This window comes from Salvelinus fontinalis, chromosome 11 (assembly GCF_029448725.1).
Source record: "Salvelinus fontinalis isolate EN_2023a chromosome 11, ASM2944872v1, whole genome shotgun sequence".
In the NCBI taxonomy this organism is placed as follows: domain Eukaryota; kingdom Metazoa; phylum Chordata; class Actinopteri; order Salmoniformes; family Salmonidae; genus Salvelinus; species Salvelinus fontinalis.
Window position 1 is genome coordinate 18,617,008 of NC_074675.1, and position 25,138 is coordinate 18,642,145.

At 45.5% G+C, this 25,138-nt stretch overlaps 1 protein-coding gene across 1 annotated transcript; it reads right to left on the bottom strand.

Annotated features, from left to right (window-relative positions):
* Window positions 1–1,463: 1,463 nt before the first annotated feature.
* On the bottom strand, window positions 1,464–23,687 carry LOC129865221 (tetraspanin-12-like). Its single transcript, XM_055937823.1, has 7 exons — window positions 22,899–23,687; window positions 22,260–22,342; window positions 21,602–21,737; window positions 17,354–17,419; window positions 9,540–9,647; window positions 9,181–9,324; window positions 1,464–3,730 (listed from the first exon to the last, which is right to left on the bottom strand). Exons 1-7 carry the CDS (start codon window positions 22,962–22,964, stop codon window positions 3,398–3,400), a joined length of 936 nt encoding a protein of 311 aa, XP_055793798.1. The 5' UTR covers window positions 22,965–23,687; the 3' UTR covers window positions 1,464–3,397.
* Window positions 23,688–25,138: the final 1,451 nt, after the last annotated feature.

The window sequence follows — 25,138 nt, forward strand, 5'->3', positions numbered from 1 at the left end:
ACAGCTCAAATAAAAAAAGAGAAAAACAGTCCATCATTACTTTAAGACATGAAGGTCAGTCAATGTGGAAAATTTCAAGAACTTTGAACATTTCTTCAAGTGCAGTCGCAAAAACCATCAAGTGCTATGATGAAACTGGCTCTCATGAGGACCGCCACAGGAAAGGAGGACCTAGAGTTACCTCTGCTGCAGAGGATAAGTTAATTTGAGTTACCAACCTCAGAAATTGCAGCCCAAATATATGCTTCCCAGAGTTCAAGTAACAGACACATCTCAACATCAACTGTTCAGAGGAGAGTGCGTGAATCAGGCCTTTATGGTCGAAATGCTGCAAATAAACCACTACTAAAGGACACAAATAATAAGAAGAGACTTGCTTGGGCCAAGAAACACGAGCAATTGGCATTAGACCAGTGGAATTTTTGGTTCCAACCACCGTGTCTTTGTGAGACGCAGAGTAGGTGAAAGGATATCTCTGCATGTGTAGTTCCCACCGTGAAGCATGGAGGAGATGTGATGGTGTGGGGGTGCTTTGCTGGAGACACTGTCTGTGATTTATTTAGAATTCAAGGCACACTTAACCAGCATAGCTACCACAGCATTCTGCAGCAATACACCATCTCATCTGGCTTGCGCTTAGTAGGACTATCATTTGTTATTCAACAGGACAATGACCCAACACACCTCCATGCTGTGTAAGGGCTATTTGACCAAGAAGGAGAGTGATGGAGTGCTGCATCAGATGACCTGACCTCAACTCAATTGAGATGGTTTGTGATGAGTTGGACCGCAGAGGGCAGGAAAAGCAGCCAACAAGTGCTCAGCATATGTGGGAACTCCTTCAAGACAGTTGGAAAAGCATTCCAGGTGAAGCTGGTTGAGAGAATGCCAAGAGTATGCAAAGCTGTCATCAAGGCAAAAGGTGGTTACTTTAAAGAATCTAAAATATAAAATATATTTTGATTTGTTTAACACTTTGTTGGTTGCTACATGATTCCATATGTGTTATTTCATAGTTTTGATGTCACCCCTATTATTCTGCAATGTAGAAAATAGTAAAAACAAAGAAAATCCTTTGAATGAGTAGGTGTGTCCAAACTTTTGACTGGTACTGTATGTGAGGAAAGAGGAATGAAGAGGCTTACTGTCTGTACACCACACTGTTTCTCTCTTTCTCTCTCACACACACACACACACACACACACACACACACACACACACACACACACACACACACACACACACACACACACGTATCCCACTAAGATGAATAAGTGAATAGACGTAGGAGGCAGAGAGGAGGGGAGAGACAGCGACCAGCAAGAAAACAATATGTCTTTTGTAACCCACTGTGACAGCGGCGCTACACGCCTTTCCCTCTTTCATAAATCATATCCTTCACATTGTCAAGCAGCGAACAGAGCGAGGGAAGGAGTTAGGAGAAGGCGGGAGGGAGAGAGAGAGAGAGAGACAGCAGGGTTTTAATTGTAGGCTCATCCATCCATCCTACTCTTCTTCTAAACAGGCACTTTTTTCCCCTCCATCAAAAATGTCTAAGTTAAAGTTGCTACTCAATATACGCTGGCCCCCTCGCCTGTCTCTCTGAGACCTTGAACCAACCCATAACCACTTCCATTACACACTTTCTGGTTTGTCCCTGCTGATCTGAACTGAGTGAAACTGTCAGAAAGCTGCCAACCTGGAGGCCTAGGTGGAGCTGTGACTATATTGCTGATGCCATTCAACTCCCAGCTACTACTTTTAGTGCATCAGGTAGGAATCCATGAGGGGCATAGAGGTTCGTTTGGGATCGGGCCTGTGTTTCTCTGATTAAGGGTGCACTTTGAAAGGGGCCTCTGCCACCTTCATTCACCCTGTCCAGACAGTACATCACTGTCCCCCAGGAACCCTTAGGTTAGGACCAAAGTTCCCTCCATTCATGTGTCCTTCCAGCAGCATTTAAGTGTGACACCTCTGGAGTGTCCTTTCTGAAAGCCAAGGATGACCAGAGTCCTTTGATGAGGTACTGCGAGGGGACACACAGCAAGGGGACACACAGCAAGGGGACACACAGCAAGGGGACACACAGCAAGGGGACACACAGCAAGGGGGCACACAGCTAGAGGGCAAACATTAAATCTAATCACCAGTGGCTTTAAAGGATCTTATGGGTAGTTTCTGCCATTCAGTAGGTGATGACAGCTGCAGTTTACAGACTGCCCTTCTAGCTATAAATACTATGGATTCTCAATGGAAAACAGGCACGGGAGGTTGGTGGCACCTTCATTTGGGAGGAAGGGCTCATGGTACTGGCTGGAGCAGAATGAGTGGAACGGCATCAAACCCATGGTTTCTATATGTTCGATGCCATTCCATTTGCTCTGTTCCCCGACATTATTATGAGTCGCCCTCCCCTCAGCAGCCCCCACTGAAAGCAGGGCATGTTATTTCAGAATGAAAGACCATACTCTCCCACATATTGTTCTCATAGTTCTCCCAGAATGAATTCTGTTCGCTTCAAATGTATGATACGTGCTGTGTGGCGATGAAAGAACATTATCTTTTTCATCCCTAAGTGTGTCATGCTGACAGTGATCTGTATCAGAGAACAAACACTTGGTTGTGTTATTATTCCTTGGCTAACACACAGTATAGTTCACAACCCCTCTGAAATGATCAAATGCACAGATTATTGTTTGAGCTGATATGCATTATTCTCACAGAGCCAGAGATAAATAGCCAACATCATGTTCCGTTTATAGTAGACTACGATAATACACTCTGACTTCTGCACAAACGCTCATGAATAGGGCTGAGTGGTTCCTGTGGATTCCAACAGGTCTGTCAAATTAAGACATAGGATATTTCCAAATGTCCAGATAAACTGAATTTCCTTGGTTCGGTGTGTTTTGAGTGAGATGAAGAGTTGACATGTCCTTACAGCAGTCTTTGCTGAACAGGTTTCATCCAGTCAGTGCTAGCGGTGATATTCCCAAACATTCCCAACGAGGAGGAGGAATGTTGGGAAACCTACAACGATTCCCTCCGCTCCTCACTTTTGGATAGTGGTGAAGCTATAGGAGCAAGCATTGACTTAGAGTTATTTCGTTTCCGTTACAATTTCCAATCCCAGCTGTGGCAAAATAGTCCTAAAAAGTCCCAGAGTCCAGTATGTCATTGTATGTTGTCCTACGGGAAAGCGAGAGGGGCATGGGGGGGCATTCACGCTCCTGCACCTGTGCCCAATCTCTCTCATAGCTCCTACCCTCATTTTCTCAACCCCCTTATCTAGTCTCACACTTTCTCCTCATCCTCTTATTCTTCCCCTCTCTCAGTGTCTGTGAAGTAGGGGTGAGGGGTGGTGTGAGGGGCAGATGGGTAGACAGTGTACCCCCCGCTAGGACAGCCTCTCCATCTCAAACTGGGTGTGTCCATGTCCGTTAGACGTGGTCGCAGCATTGGACCAGGCCTCAGCCAGGTGAGTGTTACCCAATTTAGGAGCCTCCCCTTGGGGTCCGTGGGTGATGGTTAGAGGTCCAGGGTCGGTTCCTGGTGGGGGGTCGGGCGGGGTGGGCTCGGGAGGCTTGCGGTCGTAGTAGAGGGCCCAGAGCAGGGTTAGGGTCAGGGTCATGGCCAGAATCTGGGCCACTCCTATAGACACACCCAGGAAACGCAGCACATGCAGCTGCTTAGTTCCTCTGATGAAACTGTAGATCTTCGGCCCACAGCCCTGTAGTAAACACACACACACACACACACACACACACACATACACACACACACACACACAGACACACACACACACACACACACACACACACACACACACACACACACACACACACACACACACACACACACACACACAGACAAATGAATACAACAAGAGTTGAAGCCTTTCCATGTTGAAATATGGCATACGTTTGATCCATGTCATTCATGTAATATTAATGTTGTTTCAGTCTGTCTGTCTCACCAGGGCCAGACCTCCCATACTGTTTCTGTGAGGTGTACATCTGCTGTAGGAACAAATTGAAAATGCTCTCTCATCCTATCACATGGACAACATGTACACGGAGAGAAAGAAACAGAGGGGAAGAGAGTGAGAGAAAGAGAGATGTAGGGGAAGAGAGGACGACGGTAGAGAAGTGGAAAGAGAGGGAGTAGTAGTGGAGGTGTAGAAAGGCCAGTCTATTACTTCCTGACTAAGGGATATTCACTCTGTGGTGCTACATACCAGACTGAGCTACTCTACACCTTACTGCTGCCAGAGAGAGAGAGAGAGAGAGAGAGAGAGAGAGAGAGAGAGAGAGAGGTGGGAGAGAGAGTGAGAGACAAGTGGGAGGAAAGGAAAGTCCTGTGGAGAAAGGGTAGTAAACGTGGGGGAGAGAGGCTGGTATAAAAAAAGATAGAGAAAACAGACAGGAGATAGAAAGGATCCTCTACACATTCCCCTTGACTCCCTCCTCTACTGACTGACTGACTAACTGACTCATCCTCACTACACACACACACACACACACACACACACACACACACACACACACACACACACACACACACACACACACACACACACACACACACACACACACACACACACACACACACACACACACACACACACACACACACACACACACACACACACACACACACACGCACACACACACAGCATCTCTTTGTCTCTCTGTATGCCTAGTTTTACTTAGTGAGGCGTAGCAGCAGCAGCACACACCCTTTCATAAGAACCTCTCAGAGTTTACATTTAACACAATTACTAGCCTCTCTCCCCCTCCCTCTCTCTCCCCCTTTTCCTGTATCAACTCTCTCTTTACCTCCTCCTCCCTTTCCCCTAACCCCATCTCCCTCCCTTTTTCCACTGTCACAACCTCCCCTTTCTCCACCCTCTCCCTCCATATTTTCCAGGCAGGCCTATCCAGGTGTGTTTGTCAGGCAGGAACAGCCTGCTCACCCAGCACCTCTCACCCAGGTGACAATGGGCCGCCTAGCAGTCTGCACCGGGCAAACCGGACCTGCTAGAACCCTGCTATAGCCACACCACTTGGCCTGGACCACGGGGAGAGGAACTGTTGCTATGGCCAGGGGAACTGTTGATAAGGCTAGGGGGTTAACATTGTTGACTAAACACAGCAGACAGACATGTTGAGGTGGAGGAGGTCAGACATGGGATAGGGGACAGTGTTGGTTTTGGGTTAGACCAGGACAGTGATTGAGCTGTAGATGGGATAGGGGACAGGGTTGGTTTGGGGTTAGAGCAGGACAGTCGTTGAGCTGTAAATGGGATAGGGGACAGGGTTGGTTTTGGGGTTAGACCAGGACAGTGATTGAGCTGTAAATGGGATAGGGGACAGGGTTGGTTTGGGGTTAGACCAGGACAGTGATTGAGCTGTAGATGGGGATAGGGGACAGGGTTGGTTTTGGGGTTAGACCAGGACAGTGATTGAGCAGTAGATGGGATAGGGGACAGGGTTGGTTTGGGGTTAGACCAGGACAGTGATTGAGCTGTAGATGGGGATAGGGGACATGGTTGGTTTGGGGTTAGATCAGGACAGTGACTGAGCTGTAGATGGCATAGGGGACAGGGTTGGTTTGGGGTTAGACCAGGACAGTGATTGAGCTGTAGATGGGATAGGGGACAGGGTTGGTTTGGGGTTAGACCAGGACAGTGATTGAGCTGTAAATGGGATAGGGGACAGGGTTGGTTTGGGGTTAGACCAGGACAGTGATTGAGCTGTAGATGGCATAGGGGACAGGGTTGGTTTGGGGTTAGACCAGGACAGTGATTGAGCTGTAAATGGGATAGGGGACAGGGTTGGTTTGGGGTTAGACCAGGACAGTGATTGAGCTGTAGATGGGATAGGGGACAGGGTTGGTTTGGGGTTAGACCAGGACAGTGATTGAGCTGTAGATGGGGATAGGGGACATGGTTGGTTTGGGGTTAGATCAGGACAGTGACTGAGCTGTAGATGGCATAGGGGACAGGGTTGGTTTGGGGTTAGACCAGGACAGTGATTGAGCTGTAGATGGGATAGGGGACAGGGTTGGTTTGGGGTTAAACCAGGACAGTGATTGAGCTGTAGATGGGATAGGGGACAGGGTTGGTTTGGGGTTAGACCAGGACAGTGATTGAGCTGTAGATGGGATAGGGGACATGGTTGGTTTGGGGTTAGACCAGGACAGTGATTGAGCTGTAGATGGGATAGGGGACAGGGTTGGTTTGGGGTTAGACCAGGACAGTGATTGAGCTGTAGATGGGATAGGGGACAGGGTTGGTTTGGGGTTAAACCAGGACAGTGATTGAGCAGTAGATGGGATAGGGGACAGGGTTGGTTTGGGGTTAGACCAGGACAGTGATTGAGCTGTAGATGGGATAGGGGACATGGTTGGTTTGGGGTTAGACCAGGACAGTGATTGAGCTGTAGATGGGATAGGGGACAGGGTTGGTTTGGGGTTAGACCAGGACAGTGATTGAGCTGTAGATGGGATAGGGGACAGGGTTGGTTTGGGGTTAGACCAGGACAGTGATTGAGCTGTAGATGGGATAGGGGACATGGTTGGTTTGGGGTTAGACCAGGACAGTGATTGAGCTGTAGATGGGATAGGGGACAGGGTTGGTTTGGGGTTAGACCAGGACAGTGATTGAGCTGTAGATGGGATAGGGGACAGGGTTGGTTTGGGGTTAGACCAGGACAGTGATTGAGCTGTAGATGGGATAGGGGACGGGGTTGGTTTGGGGTTAGACCAGGACAGTGATTGAGCTGTAGATGGGGATAGGGGACATGGTTGATTTGGGGTTAGACCAGGACAGTGATTGAGCTGTAGATGGGATAGGGGACAGGGTTGGTTTGGGGTTAGACCAGGACAGTGATTGAGCTGTAGATGGGATAGGGGACATGGTTGGTTTGGGGTTAGACCAGGACAGTGATTGAGCTGTAGATGGGATTGGGGACAGGGTTGGTTTGGGGTTAGACCAGGACAGTGATTGAGCTGTAGATGGGGATAGGGGACGGGGTTGGTTTGGGGTTAGACCAGGACAGTGATTGAGCTGTAGATGGGGATAGGGGACGGGGTTGGTTTGGGGTTAGACCAGGACAGTGATTAAGCTGTAGATGGGATAGGGGACAGGGTTGGTTTGGGGTTAGACCAGGACAGTGATTGAGCTGTAGATGGGATAGGGGACAGGGTTGGTTTTGGGGTTAGACCAGGACAGTGATTGAGCTGTAGATGGGGAGATGAGGATGTTTCCCTCTAGAGGAAAGAAGACTGAGTGTGTGCGGCCCTACCTGCCTGCCTACCTGCCTGCCTGCCTACCTACCTACCTGCCTGCATGCATGCCTGCCTGCCTGCCTGCCTGCATGCATGCCTGCATGCCAACCAGCCTGTTTGCCTGCCTGCCTGTTTGCCTACCTGCCTGCATGCCAACTAGCCTGTTTGCCTGCCTGCCTGCCTGTTTGCCAACCTGCCTGCATGCCAACCAGCCTGTTTACCTGCCTGGCTGCATGCCTGCCTGTCTACCTGCCTGCATGCCAACCTGCCTGCATGCCAACCAGCCTGTTTCCCTGCCTGCCTGTTTGCCAACCTGCCTGCATGCCAACTAGCCTGTTTGCCTACCTGCCTGCATGCATGCCTGCATGCATGCCTGCATGCCTGCCTGCATGCCAACCTGCCTGCATGCCAACCAGCCTGTTTGCCTGCCTGCCTGCATGCCTGTTTGCCTGCCTATCTGCCTGCCTGCTTGTTTGCCAACCTGCCTGCATGCCAACCAGCCTGTTTACCTGCCTGGCTGCATGCCTGCCTGCCTATCTGCCTGCATGCCAACCTGCCTGCATGCCAACCAGCCTGTTTCCCTGCCTGCCTGTTTGTCTACCTGCCTGCATGCCAACCAGCCTGTTTGCCTGCCTGTTTGCCAACCTGCCTGCATGCCAACTAGCCTGTTTGCCTACCTGCCTGCCTGCATGCCAACCTGCCTGCATGCCAACCAGCCTGTTTGCCTGCCAGCCTGCATGCCTGTTTGCCTGCCTATCTGCCTGCCTGCTTGTTTGCCAACCTGCCTGCATGCCAACCAGCCTGTTTGCCTGCCTGCCTGCCTGCCTGCCTGCCTGCCTGCCTGCCTGCCTGCCTGCTTGCCTGTCTGCTTGTTTGCCTACCTACCTGCCTGCCTGTGTGTCTGCCTGTGTGTTTGTGTGGGTGTGTGAGAGAAAGGTGAAATATTAAAATAGAAATAGAGAGAGACTCTACGGTGAGTTTGCTTTGTATTCTCTCTGTATCCTGCTGGCAGGCTAGCTGTCATTGCTTGGCGTACCTCACCCCCTACTAGACTTTGTGTGTGTGTTCCCCTCAGCCCCAGACAGCAGCATACCTTGTCCCCTGGTGGGCTTGATGAGATGTAATAGCTGCACTCTGTCTCAACAATCTGGCAACCGCAGCATCCAGAAGGCACACTATGCTATCAAGCCTGTGATTGGCTCTAATTGAGTTGTATGGATTTCTCTCCACCATTGAACTTGGCAGGTCATTTCAGGCTGCAAATAGTCATCCCATTGGAAACAGGTTGTTGTGAAAGTATTAAGTAGAAAACTCCAACTCCAAGAAAATCATCTCCACTCCATTCAGAATGTAAGTAGCCTATATCAAAAAGTTTCTTGTTATTGTTTCTGTCTCTTCTGAACTAACAGGTTTACTCAATTGGCGAATGGGAATATGTAAGCCTGTGTGTCCCTTTCTGATGATGTCATAGAGGAAGGTACGTCAATAAGGCATTGGCAGATCCACCTGGGGCTACAGAGAGCCGTAATGATCATCTGTAATGATCATAACACTTTTCAGGGTAGGGTCAGCGGGTTCAGTAGGTGAACAGGTCAACAGAGGTCTAACCACCACCTAACACTTACTGTGAGGTCAGAGGGTCTTATTATTGCCTTACCTCCCTTACTACATTTGCACACACTGTGCATAGACTTTTTCTATTGTGTTATTGACTGTATGTTTCTTTATCCCATGTGTAACTCTGTGTTGTTGTTTTTGTCGCACTCCTTTGCTATATTTTGGCCAGGTCGCAGTTGTAAATGAGAACTTGTTCTCAACTTGCCTACCAGGTTAAATAAAGGTGAAATAAAAATAAATAAATAATAAAAAAAGGGTCACTGGGGCACTCACCTCTTGGTGAAGGTCACTGAGGTCACGGTAGTGGGCGTGGCGAGCACATCCTGGATACTGATTGGAGCAGCAGGAGTCTGGTGGCCACTCCATCTCTGTCATCTCCAGCCAATCAGTGAAGTAGATGACCCCACAGCACTTAAACTGGGGAACACACAGTCAAAGAAAGTTGCCATACATTACCAGCCCTTTATAACTAGCAATCTTGCATATTCAAAGCACTAAAACACTAATAACCTCTCATAAATGTAATATCTTATTAAAATGTAGCTCTTGAGTTATGATATAAAACCACTAAGTGTTTGTGTAGGATTTGTGTGACCTCTGGGGTGGTGAACTCTGGGGTAGTGACCTCTCACCTCAGTCTGGAAGGTGTTCCAGGTGTGTGTTAGCCACTGGTAACGCTGCAGGCCATAGTTGGGCATCCTGGACTTCAGACTGATCATATCTGACCTATGAATTGAAGGCTTGGACAGAACATAACAGTGTAACTACATTACGGCTGTCCCCGACAAAAAATAAATCTTGGTCGACCGAGAGTCGTCTGTTCTTTCGACCAATTTTTCAAACGTGTATTTTTCCATACATAGGCACATTCTATGTGTTTTAACTTCTTATGGCTGGGGGCAGTATTGAGTAGCTTGGATGAATAAGGTGCCCAGAGTAAACTGCCTGCTACTCAGGCCCAGTTGCTAATATATGCATATTATTAGTAGATTTGGATAGAAAGCACTCTGAAGTTTCTAAAACTGTTTGAATGATGTCTGTGAGTATAACATAACTCATATGGCAGGCAAAAATCTGAGAAAAAATCCAGCCAGGAAGTGGGAAATCTGAGGTTTGTAGTTTTTCAACTCATCGCCTATCGAATATACAGTGGAATATTGGTCATATTGCACTTCCTAAAGCTTCCACTAGATGTCAACAGTCTTTAGAACCTTGTTTGATGCTTCTACTGTGAAGGAGGGGGGAATGAGGGCTATTTGAGTCAGGGGTCTGGCAGAGTGCCATGAGCTGACCACGCGCGTTCACGTGAGAGTTAGACCTGCGTTCCATCGCATTTCTACAGACAAAGGAATTCTCCGGTTGGAACATTATTGTAGATTTATGTTAAAAACATCCTAAAGATTGATTCTATACTTCGTTTGACATGTTTCTACGAACTGTAATATGACTTTTCGTCTGAACTTCGCATGGACTTGCCCGCGCGTCGTGAGTTTGTGTACTGAACGCGCAAACAAAAAGGAGGTATTTGGACATAAATTATGAAATTTATGGAACAAATCAAACATTTATTGTGGAACTGGGATTCCTGGGAGTGCATTCTGATGAAGATCAACAAAGGTAAGTGAATATTTATAATGCTTTTCTGACATCTGTTGACTCCACAATATGGCGGATATCTTTATGGCTTGTTTGGGCTCTGAGCGCTGTACTCAGATTAATGCATTAAAAAAAATTGAAATCTGACAGTGGTTGCATTAAGGAGCGGTTCCATGTATAATACTTGTATCTTTTATCAATGTTTATTATGAGTATTTCTGTAAATTGATGTGGCTCTCTGCAAAATCACCGGATGTTTTGGAGGTAAAACATTACTGAACATAACGCGCCAATGTAAACTGAGATTTTTGGATATAAATATGAACTTTATCAAACAAAACATACATGTATTGTGGAACATGAAGTCTTATGAGTGTCATCTGATGAAGATCATCAAAGGTTAGTGATTAATTTAATCTCTATTTCTGCTTTTTGTGACTCCTCTCTTTGGCTGGAAAAATGGCTGTTTTTCTATGAATATGTGCTGACCTAACATAATGATATGTTGTGCTTTCGTCGTAAAGCCTTTTTGAAATCGGACACTGTGGTGGGATTAACAACAAGTTTATCTTTTAAATGGTGTAAAATACTTGTATGTTTGAGGAATTTTAATAGTGAGATTTCTGTTGTTTTGAATTTGGCGCCCTGCACTTTCACTGGCTGTTGTCATTTCAATCCCGTTAACGGGATCCCAGCCATAAGAAGTTTAACAAATCAACTACAGTGCATTCGGGAAAGTATTCAGACCCCTTGACTTTTTCCACATTTTGTTACATTACAGCCTTATTTTAAATGTGATTAAATATTTTTTTCAATCTACACACAATACCCCATAATGACAAAGTAAATTTGTTTTTGCAAATTTATATAAAGAAATGAAATATAATTCAGACCCTTTGCTATGAGACTCGAAATTGACCTCAGGTGCATCCTGTTTCCATTGATCATCCTTGAGATGTTTCTACAACTTGATTGGAGTCCACCTGTGGTAAATTCAATTCATTGGAGATGATTTGGAAAGGCACACACCTGTCATTCAAAAGGTAGTAGTACTTTTGGGTGTCAGGTAAAATGTATGGAGTAGAAAGTACATTCTTTTCTTTAGGAATATAGTGAAGTAATTGTAAAAGTAGTCAAAAATATAAATAGTAAAGTAAAGTACAGATACCCAAAAAAACTACTTATGTAGTACTTTAAATTATTTTTACTTAAGTACTTTACACCAATGCCACCAATCAGGCCTTTATGGTAGTGTGTCCACACTCCTTAGTAAAAGGCACATGACAGCCCGCTGGAAGCTTCCGAAAAGGCACCTAAAGGACTCTCAGACCATGAGAAACGAGATTCTCTGGTCTGATGAAACCAAGATTGAAATCTTTGGTCTGAATGCCAAGCGTCACATCTGTAGGAAACCTGGCACCATCCCTACGGTGAAGCATGGTGGTGGCAGCATCATGCTGTGGGGATGTTTTTCAGCGGCAGGGACTGGGAGACTAGTCAGGATCGAGGGATAGATGAACAGAACAAAGTACAGAGATATTCTTGATGAAAAACTGCACCATCCCCCTCTGTGCAGCGACGCTCCCCATCGAACCTGATAGAGCTTGAGAGGATCTGCAGTGAAGAATGGGAGAAACTCCCCAAATACAGGTGTGCCAAGCTGGTAGCATCGTACCCAAGAAGACTCAAGGTTGTAATCGCTGCCAAAGGTTCTTCAACAAAGTACTGATTAAATGGTCTGAATACTTATGTAAATGTGATATCAGCTTTTTATTTTTAATTTGCAAATATTTCAAAAAATTGTTGCTTTTGTCATTATGGAGTATTGTGTGTAGATTGTTGAAAAATCAAATACATTTAATACATTTTAGAATAAGGCTGTAACGTAACAAAATGTAGAAAAAGTCAAGGGGTCTGAATACTTTCCAAATGCACTGTATATGCAGTGAGCTTGTCTGATGCTTTAAGCGCACTGTTTGATGAAATAATTAATCCACACAAATGACTAGAGGGAGTCCAACCGTAATTTATTTGAGTTTGCCAGGGCGGGCTCAGACTTGCTGCGCTGTATTAAAAAAATGACATGACTGTGTTACTATCACTCATTGTCTCTCTCTCCTCCCTGCCCAATTTGTAAGTCGCTCTCCAATTTGTAAGTCGCTCTGGATAAGAGCGTCTGCTAAATGACTTAAATGTAATGTAAATGCTGCAGCGACCTTCACATAACATCAACAGTGTTAATCGCACTGTCCGTATTGCTGAAGCTGCAACATAATTACAGCTATTTCTGACTGAAAAGTTCAGTTACCGAAATACCTCATTTGTTTAGGAAAAACATTCCCTGTTCTCTGAACCCATCGCATGCACATGACTATTAGGACCTATAGCATATCATATTCACATCAATAAATTGGTTATAGCAAACTCTGAACAACGTAACACATGTGACAGCAAAATGGATGCATAGGACGTGACAAATAAACTTCAATGGGGGGATGTTTACTGGTTGCTCCGGAGGTAGAAAATGTGTGGAATAAATTTGACTAGCTGTGGAAAATACTGGAGATCAAGAAAAATAAGGTAAGGAGCAAGTGCTGCGTGCAAACAGGAGCTGTTAGATTACGAAATAATTTCTCTGACCGGTTGGAACAATATAAACAACACTAAATGAATTATAAGCATAACAGAGAGTCCATTTTCATTTCCAAAATGGAACGGTTTATTTATTGTTCATGCTAATTATTCAAAGTTCGCTTTGATCATTTATTCTAAAATTAAAATGCTTGATTGGATTTCAAATCATGAATGACTAGTATGCTGTGTGATGACATGAACGAACGAACGAATGAATGATTGATTGATACAGTACTATAGCTTATATACGGTTGAAGTCGGAAGTTTACATACACCTTTGCCAAATACATTTAAACTCAGTTTTTCACAATTCCTGACATTTAATCATAGTAAGAATTCCCTGTCTTAGGTCAGTTAGGATCACCATTTTATTTTAAGGATGTGAATTGTCAGAATAATAGTAGAGAGAATGATTTATTTAAGCTTTTATTTCTTTCATCACATCCTCAGTGGGTCAGAAGTTTACATACTCTCAATTATTATTTGGTAGCATTGCCTTTCAATTGTTTAACTTGGGTCAAATGTTTCAGGTAGCCTTCCACAAGCTTCCCACAATAAGTTGGCTGAATTTTGGCCCATTCCTCCTGACAGAGCTGGTGTAACTGAGTCAGGTTTGTAGGCCTCCTTGCTCGCACACGCTTTTTCAGTTCTGCCCAGAGATTTTCTATGGGATTGAGGTCTGGGCTTTGTGGTGGCCACTCCAACACCTTGACTTTGTTGTCCTTAAGCCATTTTGCCACAACTTTGGAAGTATGCTTGGGGTCATTGTCCATTTGGAAGACTCATTTGCGAGCTAGCTTTAACTTCCTGACTGATGTCTTGAGATGTTGCTTCAATATATCCACATAATTTTTCTACCTCATGATGCTATCTATTTTGTAAAGTGCACCAGCCTCTCCTGCAGCAAAGCACCCCAACAACATGATGCTGCCACCCCCATGCTTCACGGTTGGGGTCATGTTCTTCGGCTTGCAAGCCTCGCCCTTTTTACTCCTGACATAACGATGGTCATTATGGCCAAACAGTTCTATTTTTGTTTCATCAGACCAGAGGACATTTCTCCAAAAAGTATGATCTTTGTCGCCATGTGCAGTTGAAAACCGTAGTCTGGCTTTTTTATGGCGGTTTTGGAGCAGTAGCTTCTTCCTTGCTGAGCGGCCTTTCAGGTTATGTCGATATAGGACTCGTTTTACGGTGGAAATAGATACTTTTGTACCTGTTTCCTCCAGTAACTTCACAAGGTTCTTTGCTGTTGTTCTGGGATTGATTTACACTTTTCGCACCAAAGTACGTTCATCTCTAGGAGACAGAACGCGTCTCCTTCCTGAGCGGTATTATGGCTGTGTGGTCCCACGGTGTTTATATTTGTGTACTATTGTTTATATAGATGAACATGGTACCTTCAGGCATTTGTAAATTGCTCCCAAGGATGAACCAGACTTGTGGAGGTCTACAAAAAAAATTCTGAGGTCTTGTCTTATTTCTTTTGATTTTCCCATGATGTCAAGCAAAGAGGCACTGATTTTGACGGTAGGCCTTGAAATACATCCACAGATACACCTCCAATTGACTCAAATGATGTCAATTAGTCTATCAGAAGCTTCTAAAGACATGACATCATTTTCTGGAATTTTCCAAGCTGTTTAAAGGCACAGTCAACTTAGTGTATGTAAACTTCTGACCCACTGGAATTGTGATACAGTGAATTATAAGTGAAATAATCTGTCTGTAAACAATTGTTGGAAAAATGACTTGTGTCATGCACAAAGTAGATGTCCTAACCGACTTCCAAAACCAGTTTTATTGACTTCAGCCTAAGTGTATGTGAACTTCCGACTTCAACTGTAAGTATTGAAATATAGGCCTTTGTAAGTAACGGTATTAAGACAGAACAAGATGCGCTCTTAGGCCTGCAGCTTGATTGTGGTTATACAATGCTGCTATACTAAGCCTGCTAATGATAATGACATTACTTATTATAATAATAATGATGATCATAACAATATTAGTAATACTAACAATAAGAAGGAGATCAAGGAAAAAGGAGGGTTATTATTATTAGAAATATAAATTGTCTGATCATTTGGAACAGTGTAAACAACACTAAATAAATTATAAATAATACCAGAGAGGCGGTTTTAACGAGATAAAAAAAGTTTAAAGCCTTTATTACAGCATAGCAAAGATTTAAAAAACAGCCGAATTTGTGAAATTGTTTATGCGACATGTTGTGTGGTTGGTGCTCACGAAGGCTTGGTGCTCACAGAACCAGTAGGCTATTAAACAAACACTCAAATGGGCTATTATGCACATAGCGACATGGTCTAGGAAAAGGTGCCAATTCAACAGCACACTGATGTGTTTCGGAACCGCGAACATCGGTAGAAACCGCATCTGTTATAAAATAATATCATTTTTATTAGTGTTGCACCCTATTCCTACGGAATATAACCATGTACAATTTCAGCAGCACGTGTCTTAGTGATGGCCTGTACCATCCCCACGACCTCCACAATGGTTCATTCCACTCAGACAGGCGCAAATCAGACAGGGGTCTTGTACACCATGATATTTTATTTTATTTTTGCTACTGCTCGACTAAAGAAATCTCGGTCGACTAACTGCCTATCGACCAAACAATCGACCAGTCGACTAAATGGGGTCAGCCTTAAACTCCATTTCATTCAGTATAGTTCCATTCAGTTCAGCTATGTTTCAGTTCAACCTCATTTGAGAACATTTCATGTACAGCTCATGTATTATTGTCACAAGACATTCAACAGAAAGCCCTGAAACCGTACTGGAGCAACAGTCACAGTGGTGTATATTTAGCTACCAGCTCTCTGTTTCAAGCCTAGTTATATAGTCCAATCCTCTGACCATGTCACAATTTTTTTCAAACACACAACTTCTGACTCTCTCCTCTAGAGTTTCCCAGGCCTCCAACACTCCGGTATGTAGTTGCTGAGGTTGACGACGGCTTGTTGTCTAAACAATTACCCATGTCTGGGCTCTGGGGAACCAGACCAGAGCTAATCTGCAGACCCACAGTCTGACACACTTAGCATGCATAACTCATCCCCCTCTCCTCTCCAATAAAACCTCCACCTAACTCACCCCTGGGCCTCCATCCCCTTCTCCTTCCTCTCTCCTTCACTCTTCATCCCTCTGTCATCTGGTCTTGTTACCCATCTTGGTTACCCAGAATTCCCCTGAGGCCAGGTGCGTCACCTTGGTGCTGCCCTAGCAGGGTTCTGATAAAGGACAAGGCACAACGACTACAATATCCACAACCCCCTGCGGCATGGTAGGTATGTCACACTCTGATTAGGAGGGTGGCGGGTGGCACTGTGGACTCAAAGGCCATGTGCTAGTGCTACACACACACATCCTCGGGCTTGTAGCCAAGTACCAAAAACACATACACACACACACCTTTCTCAGTTTGCCATACACACTGCTCTAGTCAGTGGCCAGGTGCTGCACACACACACACACAAACACAAACACACCTGCGCGGTCAGAGCGAGTCCCACATACTGTGAGGGGACATCAATGCCATTGTGGGCTCTTTCATGGTGGAGAGATAAGCCCCTGGACCAGGGGAGGGGCAGCCCTGTAGGGGAGAACCCGTTGTAATAGAGAGCCCTGACCATTGTGTTCAAACACCCACTCCCTGAGCAGGAGGGAGAGAGGAGGCAGGGGGAGGGAGGGGAATGAGGGACGGATGAGAACGGGGACACAATTATATCCTATCTCAGGGGTATTCAACTCTTACCCTACGAGGTCCGGGCCTGCTGGTTTTCTGTTCTACCTCATAATTAATTGTACCCATCTGGTGTCCCAGGACTAAATCAGTCCCTGATTAGAGGGGTACAATGAAAAAACGCAGTGGAACCTGGTTTAACCCAACAACACTTTAGGGACATTGTGGAATTTTGAGACGCTGGACGTTTCTTTCAGTTAGATTTTTCGGTTGTTCATATATAGCATCAGTACCATTTCCCTGTGCTCTTTGGCCTGTGCCCTGCACTGGTCATGTTGTTAATTGGGTAGCCCCAGTAAGCAGAGAAGGAGGTGAGCTCTCTGAGCAGAGCTGCACATGACTGGCATTCATGTTTATTCATAGCACAGCACAAAATATAGACAGGCCTATAAGGCCACCACACGTAGAGCTGCAGCATAGATATACATCATATAGAAAATCCGCACTCACCTCGTCATACGTCCACACCCCACTGGCCAACTCTACACAGAAGATCACCAACAAACTGCCGAAGTACTGAGAGAGAGAGAGAGAGAGAGAGAGAGAGAGAGAGAGAGAGAGAGAGAGAGAGAGAGAGAGAGAGAGAGAGAGAGAGAGAGAGAGAGAGAGAGAGAGAGAGAGAGAGAGAGAGAGAGAGAGAGAGAGAGAGAGAGAGAGAGAGAGAGAGAGAGAGAGAGAGAGAGAGAGAGAGAGAGAGAGAGAGAGAGAGAGAGAGAGAGAGAGAGATCGAGGGAGAGAGAGAGAGAGAGATCGAGGGAGAGAGAGAGAGAGAGATCGAGGGAGAGAGAGAGAGAGAGATCGAGGGAGAGAGATCGAGGGAGAGAGATCGAGGGAGAGAGATCGAGGGAGAGAGATCGAGGGAGAGAGATCGAGAGAGAGAGATCGAGAGAGAGAGATCGAGAGAGAGAGAGAGAGAGAGAGAGAGAGAGAGAGAGAGAGAGAGAGAGAGAGAGAGAGAGAGAGAGAGAGAGAGAGAGAGAATGTTAGTGTTGAGGCTAGCCAGAGAAGTACTGTGCAGTGTCTTGTCTGAGTGATTGATCGTCATGGTGGGAGAAAGAGTGCTCCCACACAATGAGTAGTGATGTAATGTGCTTCAATCTCCAGACGCCTGTTCCACTCATGTCACATACACGCACATACACACATACACCTATTTCACATAAACACAACAGAAAACACTACTATTTTCAATCTTTCAGACTTTCATGTAAACATAACTGTGCAAACAAACACACACACACCAGACAAACACACACACAGGTCTTATGAAGAGTAATGTGTGTGTCAGCCATTCTATTAGGGGCATGTCAGTGGTTCAGGGTATGTCTGACAGCCTGTTTGTTTGGAGTGTAGATATTATTGGCAGACAGATGGCTCTGCCTCGCCTTTGTTAGTGCTACACTCCATTTAGAGCAGGCTAGTCCCAAACAACACAGACACACACTCACACACTTCTCACCCAGAAACTCATCTCACCACTCAAAAACATCTCCCCGGTCTTCTTCTCTCTCAGAGTGTGACCTTTCACCCTTCAACCCCCCCCCCTAACACACTCCTTCACACACATACCAAGACATACACAAACAGTACATCAATACTTCACCATTCTACAAGGACGATTTCCAGGTGTGAAGAGAATATGACACTTCCCTCGACCCCTTCTAGCTTCCATTTACACTGAGTGTATAAAACATTAAGAACACCTGCTCTTTCCATGACATAGACTGACGAGGTGAATCCAGGGGGAAAGCTATGATCCCTTATTGATGTCACTTGTTAAATCCACTTCAATCAGAGTAGATGAAGGGGAGGAGACAGGTAAAGAATAATTTTGAAGTTTGAGACAATTGAGACATGGATTGTGTTTGTGCCATTCAGAGGATGAATGGGCATGACAAAATATTTAAGTGCCTTTGAACGGTATATGGTAGTAGTTGCCAAGTCCACCGGTTTGAGGGTGTCAAAAACTGTAACGCTGCTGGGGTTTTCACACTCACCAGTTTCCCCTGTGTATCAAGAATAGTCCAACACTCAAAGGACATCCATCCAACTTGACACAACTGTGGGAAGCATTGGAGTCAACACAGGCCAGCAGCCCTGTGGAACACCTTTGACACCTTGTAGAATCCATGCCCCAACAAATTGAGGGCAAAGGGGAGTGCAACTCAATATTAGGAAGGTGTTCTTAATGTTTTGTGCACTCAGTGTATTACCTTTCTCACAGAGATGTGTCTTTATGTTCCACACATTTCATTTTAGGGAGAAAGCTCTCTCTCACACGCACGCACGAACGAACGAACGAACGAACGCACGCACACACGCACACACACACACACACACACACACACACACACACACACACACACACACACACACACACACACACACACACACACACACACACTCACTGAGGTTAGAGGAGGGTTGCAGTTGTTTGAATGGAATGTCAAGGCTTCCAAGAAAGGATTTCCTCCTGTGTAGAGAGACTTACAGCATAATTCCCTTCCCTCGCTGATACTCAATTAACACGTGTACAAGGGCGAGAGAGGGAAGACAGGGAAAGAGAGGTGGAGGAACGACAGAGTGAGAGGGCGAGAGGGGGAGAGGTATAAGTTTAGGCTAAGGGGGATTTGTTTGGCGTCTTTAAGGGGGGACTATTTTTAAGCGACCTTTCTCCGCATTCGCTGGAACAGCTTCTCAGAGCAACTTAAGACCCTGCAGTCGTCCCTAACATACCCCCAATATCCCACAACACACCACTGCACGCATGTAAACATCTACAAACATCCCAACGACCCCTCAGAGACCTTAAATGGACGCTTTGACACTTTCACTAGCTTAGTCCACAACAGAAACATGAATATCTATTACATATAAAGGTTTTAACTGAGCTTAAAGCCAGGGAACCATCAATTTCCCACCACAGCTATAATTGAAGGGAGAAGGAGGGGGGTGTTATTCAGGTAAAGAGCAGAGTTGGGGCGGTGGGAGGCGTTCCTCTGAAAGGGACGCACCAGCTGGTGAATGGATGCGTGGGTAACCCAAGCGCCACTCACCCCTCTCAGCCACCTCTCCATAAGCGGGTCGAAGACTTGTGGGATAGCGTTACCCATTGTCCCGCTCAAACGAGATAATATTGTCTCCGCAGTGCGCCAGCGAAACACAAGAATGCCAGGGCAGAGTTGCATGGAGAGAGGGATGAATGAAGTCCCAATGGAGGGGTGGAGGAAGCGTGAGGGAGACCCAGAATACAGCCACTTTGGTCGGGGAGAGACGGACACAGGAACCCCCTCCCTCTTTGTCTCCCCACACAGCACACCTGGGAGATGGAGCCACAAAACAGGCGCCACTCCACCCTTTCCTCTCCGGTGTCCTGACCTTCCACTCTATAGGAATATGAGTAATCATGTACCTGCCCTGTTATAGTTTTTGTATGCATGACACAATTGGTCAACGGAAATAGTGCATTGTGCTGCCACAATTGCTTCTGTATGGGAATACATGTTATGTATGCAACACATGTGTAGTAAAGTAATGCTCCGTAGCACATGCTCTGTACGCACAGAGATGATACATAGTTTAGTGATCTGCATGCATGGTTGGATGGAAATGGCTTTTTGGGGGGGTTGTCTCTCTCTCTCTCTTTTCTGTACCTCAGTGGGTTTCTCTCTCCTTCTCCTTCACCTGCTCTGACTCAATCCACCTCTTTACCTCCTTTCTTTTATCCCTGTTTCTCTTTCATTCTCTCTTTTTGTTGTCCCACACTGACAGTGGTGAGTGATTGAGATAATCAAACCCTTATCTGTCCATCTCTATCGCTCCCTCGCTCGCTCTTTCTTTCTTTCTTTCTTTCTCTCTCTCTCTCTCTCTCTCTCTCTCTCTCGCTCTCGCTCTCGCTCTCTCCCCCTCCTTCTCTCTGGCCATCCATCAGTGCCCAGGGTACCATTACTCAGGCAGGCTCAGACAGCAGCAGTGGTGAATAGTTTTACAGCTGTACTTATCCACGGGAGCGTCATTCCGCTACACACCGGCAACATCCCCGCACCAGGCCCTTGCTCGCTCAGAACGCAGCCCCGCGCGAGGGGGGCGTTCGCTAACACAGGACGCGGCTCCACACGCTTATGGGATGATGAATGACCATCGTGGCGCTGCGTCAGATGAGTAACGGCTGTAAAATCGAGGGGGGAATTCTCGTTGCATTTCCCTCCGGTGTATGAACGGTGGAACTACGCAACTGTGTGGCTGTTGGGTGAATTTACAGGCCTGTTCCAGGGTTTATGAGGGCACAATAATATTACTTTATTGAGATGTAGAGGACATTAGGCTGTTACAGATGATGGGGACAATAGCACATGAAGATAGATAGGGAGGGCTACTGTGTGTGGGACACTGTGTGTGTGTGCATGTGCATGTGCATGTGCGTGTGCGTGTATGTATTTCAAGGTTGTATAAATGTGTAACTAACACCGATAGCTAAAGAAAACCTAAGATCTACAGCAATTACAACCAGCTTCTCCAACGAAACCGAGCTCGTCACAGTTTCCACACACACACACACACACACACACACACACACACACACACACACACACACACACACACACACACACACACACACACACACACACACACACACACACACACACACACACACACACACACACACACACACTCATTTCATTTCATTCAGACACGTACCCAGGACAGGAGTAGAAGGTTGCATTTCAGTGTGCCGCAGTAGCCCACCATGGCCACGATGATAAGAAAACAACACACTGCAATGATGACGGGATGGACAGCCGGAGAATACGTGAGAACTGCTGCTTCCTCCAGCCTACAGAGAGAGAGAGAGGGGAGGAGGGGGGGAGGAAATGGGAGGAGAGTAACTTGGCAGACTTTTTGTTTATTTATCTATCCATCCTGCTATTTCTCTCCCCCCCTCTATCTGTGTGGCCTGTTGCATTATTAATACAGCAGCCAGCAGTAAATAGTGATTACACTCTGTAGGAATGTGGATCTCCTCTACCGCAGCAGTAACTGTCAGGGGCCAGTGAGGGGTGAGATGGTGATCTGTGGACAGGTCTAGGTGATAAGAAACTGTTGAATTAAAAAGTTATGCGGTTGATGATTTGTGGAAAGGTTGCCAGGTATGAGTCGAGGTGATTTGTTGAGGAAGTGAGACATAAATCCAACAGCCCTCCGCTCTTTTCTCTTTCTCTTCTTATTTACTGCTCCAGCTCATATATAGTAATTACCTTCCTCTCCCACTTTCTCCCTGTTATCTCTCTCCTGTTCCTGCCAGTACCTGCCCTCTTGCCCACTGAGAGGTGACAACATTGAGATTCATATCACTCACCTGGTGTGGGCCGTCAAGGTGAGCACAGTGTTCAGGTAGTCCCTGAGCCAAGCAGCCACCCCCAGGACACATATCGACATGAGCTGAGGGAGCATAACACACACACACACACACACACACACACACACACACAGAGAGAGATAGAACACACAGACACACACATTACACACAGACACACACATAACATTACAGTTTCACCAAGTAGGCCTACAGTAAACACTTCCACTCAAAATATGTTTTGTCTGAAAAAGCTTATGGCAGTGAAATACAATCCAGGGAATTGGTATGGCAACAAAATGTTGCCTAGGGGGCATTTTGCCATGTGTTCAACACTTGCATAACCCACTACAACCCTGGAGCACTTATCAAATGTAATGGCCTATGAATAGCATGCACTAGAATGCCAAACATGCAGTTGCTGCACATTTGTTGTTCTACAAGAAAATGTATGGTGCAGTCCTATGTATAAAGTAACCGGCCATTATGATCAATAACTGTAACCCTCGCGCAGGCACTCCGCCTTGGAGGCACGCGTTGGGGTGGATGGGTGGGAGGGGGGGGGTATAAAGTTGTCTGCATTGTGTAGCGTGAGCGCGGGCACAACCAGGCCACCTGCTCGGGGGTCTCCGCTTCTCTTACCCAGAAGAGTAAATTGAGAGCGTAGAGAAGGCAACGCAGGCACCTCACCGCGTCCTCGCGAGCCATTCTGAGCGCAACAGCAACTGGTGGCCAAGACAGGGCTCATCATCTTAACCCGTGCCACCATGGCGACATAATTAACTAAAGGTAATAGAAATAAATTAAAATAGGATTATTAGCCTGTGGCTGTCCCATGAATACAAAACGAGTTCTCAGTGTTCCGTGTAAAGCATACCGGCTTTACATGTCTCTGTGCGTTCTGCGCACGCCTTTCCAATGTCTTGTTTTAGCCGCCGAGGTATATCCGTGGGAAGTTCCAGAAAGCATTCACAACAGGTGGTTTCTTACTTTCCCCAGTCCAGGAATGATGGAGTGTGCGGATGAGCGCTCAGCGGTGCTGACATATCCAAATCAATCATCACTCACTTAGCAAGGTATACTGCGAAAACATATCCAGAACATTACAACAAAACAACTTCTTATAAAGAGCTTTTGCGCAAAATGAACATAATCCATTTGGTTAAAATATTAATGTTCAGCACTTTTACTCCCAGAGAAAACGTCAAACACTAAAAATCATACTATTGCACAGCAGCCTAAATCAAAGCCCATAAAATAAAACTTCAGTTGCGCACGTAGACATTGATTCCCAAAATCGATCTCTCCACAAAAACAATCCCCCGGTGGCGGTATGATAGGCCTAGCCTACCTATCGTCCAATTCAGAGTGCCGAGGTAGTTCTGCGCTGTCAGTTCAACATTTCCATGTTTGAGTGGCCAAAACTCAACTCGCAGTTTGTTCTGTGTCATCCAGAGAGTGTTGTCCGCGGGGTCCTAGCGCTTCGGCTAATTACAATGCAGCAGCAGGAACAACAGCAGCAGCAGCAGCAACAGCAGGGCTATGGGTCTTTAGTGGGGGAAGGAATGTGGAGAGCTTTCCGCCTCCGAGAGATAGCATGCATTGGTCAAGAGGTCACATCTATAGAGAGTATTATTGTCTGGAGTAAATGTGGGATGGGACTTCATCATGGGACTTCTTCACTGGGGAGAGCAAAAATAATGCTGTAATAAGTGTCACCACTCTCCCACAGATGTGCATGGCTATTCTATTATATTCTGTTCTATTCTGTTCTGTTCTGCTCTGTTCTTTTCTGATCTATTCTATTCTGTTCTATTCTGTTCTATTCTGATCTGTTCTTTTCTGATCTGTTCTATTCTGTTCTATTCCCTGTTGGATGACATTACATAGGCCTATCACATACTCTTCTTGATACATATTCTTGATGATTTATTGTATCAATAAGGTATCGTTCCTTCAGTTATGAAACACTGAGCATATCTCAGGCATCTAAAGCTTTCATTAGATAATCGGATTATTGGTTAGTCTATCGCTATCCCTGTCGATTCTGAGCTCATTCTAAGAAAAAGCATGAATGGAAAAGGGGAAGGAATGAGTTACTCCATAGGCTACATAATCAATCATTTAAAAGAGGAACAATATGCTCGGGGTCGGCAGGCATTGTTATCTTAATTTATTGATTTTCGATCTGTTTTTAATGTCCACAGTCTGGCCATGAACCAAATGGGATTGGTCAGCTTTAAAAGCTTTATTGTTCGAGATGCACACAACAAAATAGACTCCCATTAAAGAAATTGACAATATATCTTGTTTTCTCTGATAACAATAATGTTGACTCAATAGATTCAAGGAAATTACACCACAGCAAAGACTTCCTGGGTGGTCTTCAGTGTGCCAATCCAATGGAGGCAAGGAGATATGAGAGGATTAGAGGGAATGAGGATGGGGTGGAATGGGATGGAAATGGTGAATGGGGGGGTTGGGAGAATTGAGAGAGGAGTGAGACAGTGTTTGGTGCATGGAATGGATGGGTTAGAGCTTGTAATGAAGGGTCGGGTTGAGAGAGATCAGGAGGAGAATAGAATAGAATAGAGTTTGTTATTGAGAGGATACCAAATGCGAGAGACTGGAGAAGGGGGTGAGACAGTAAATTAGAGTGAATGAAGGTGCACAAAAAAGTTGTGAATGACTAGCTTCTTGTGCTTCTATAACATGCCTCTATATAACAACATAACAGTGGAATTCTGTTTTTTGATTTTTTTTTTTACAAATTAATAAAAAATAAAAAGATGATACGTCTTGAGTCAATAAGTATTCAAACCTTTTGTTATTTAGTCAAGCCTAAATAAGTTCAGGAGTAACAATGTGCTTAACAAGTCACA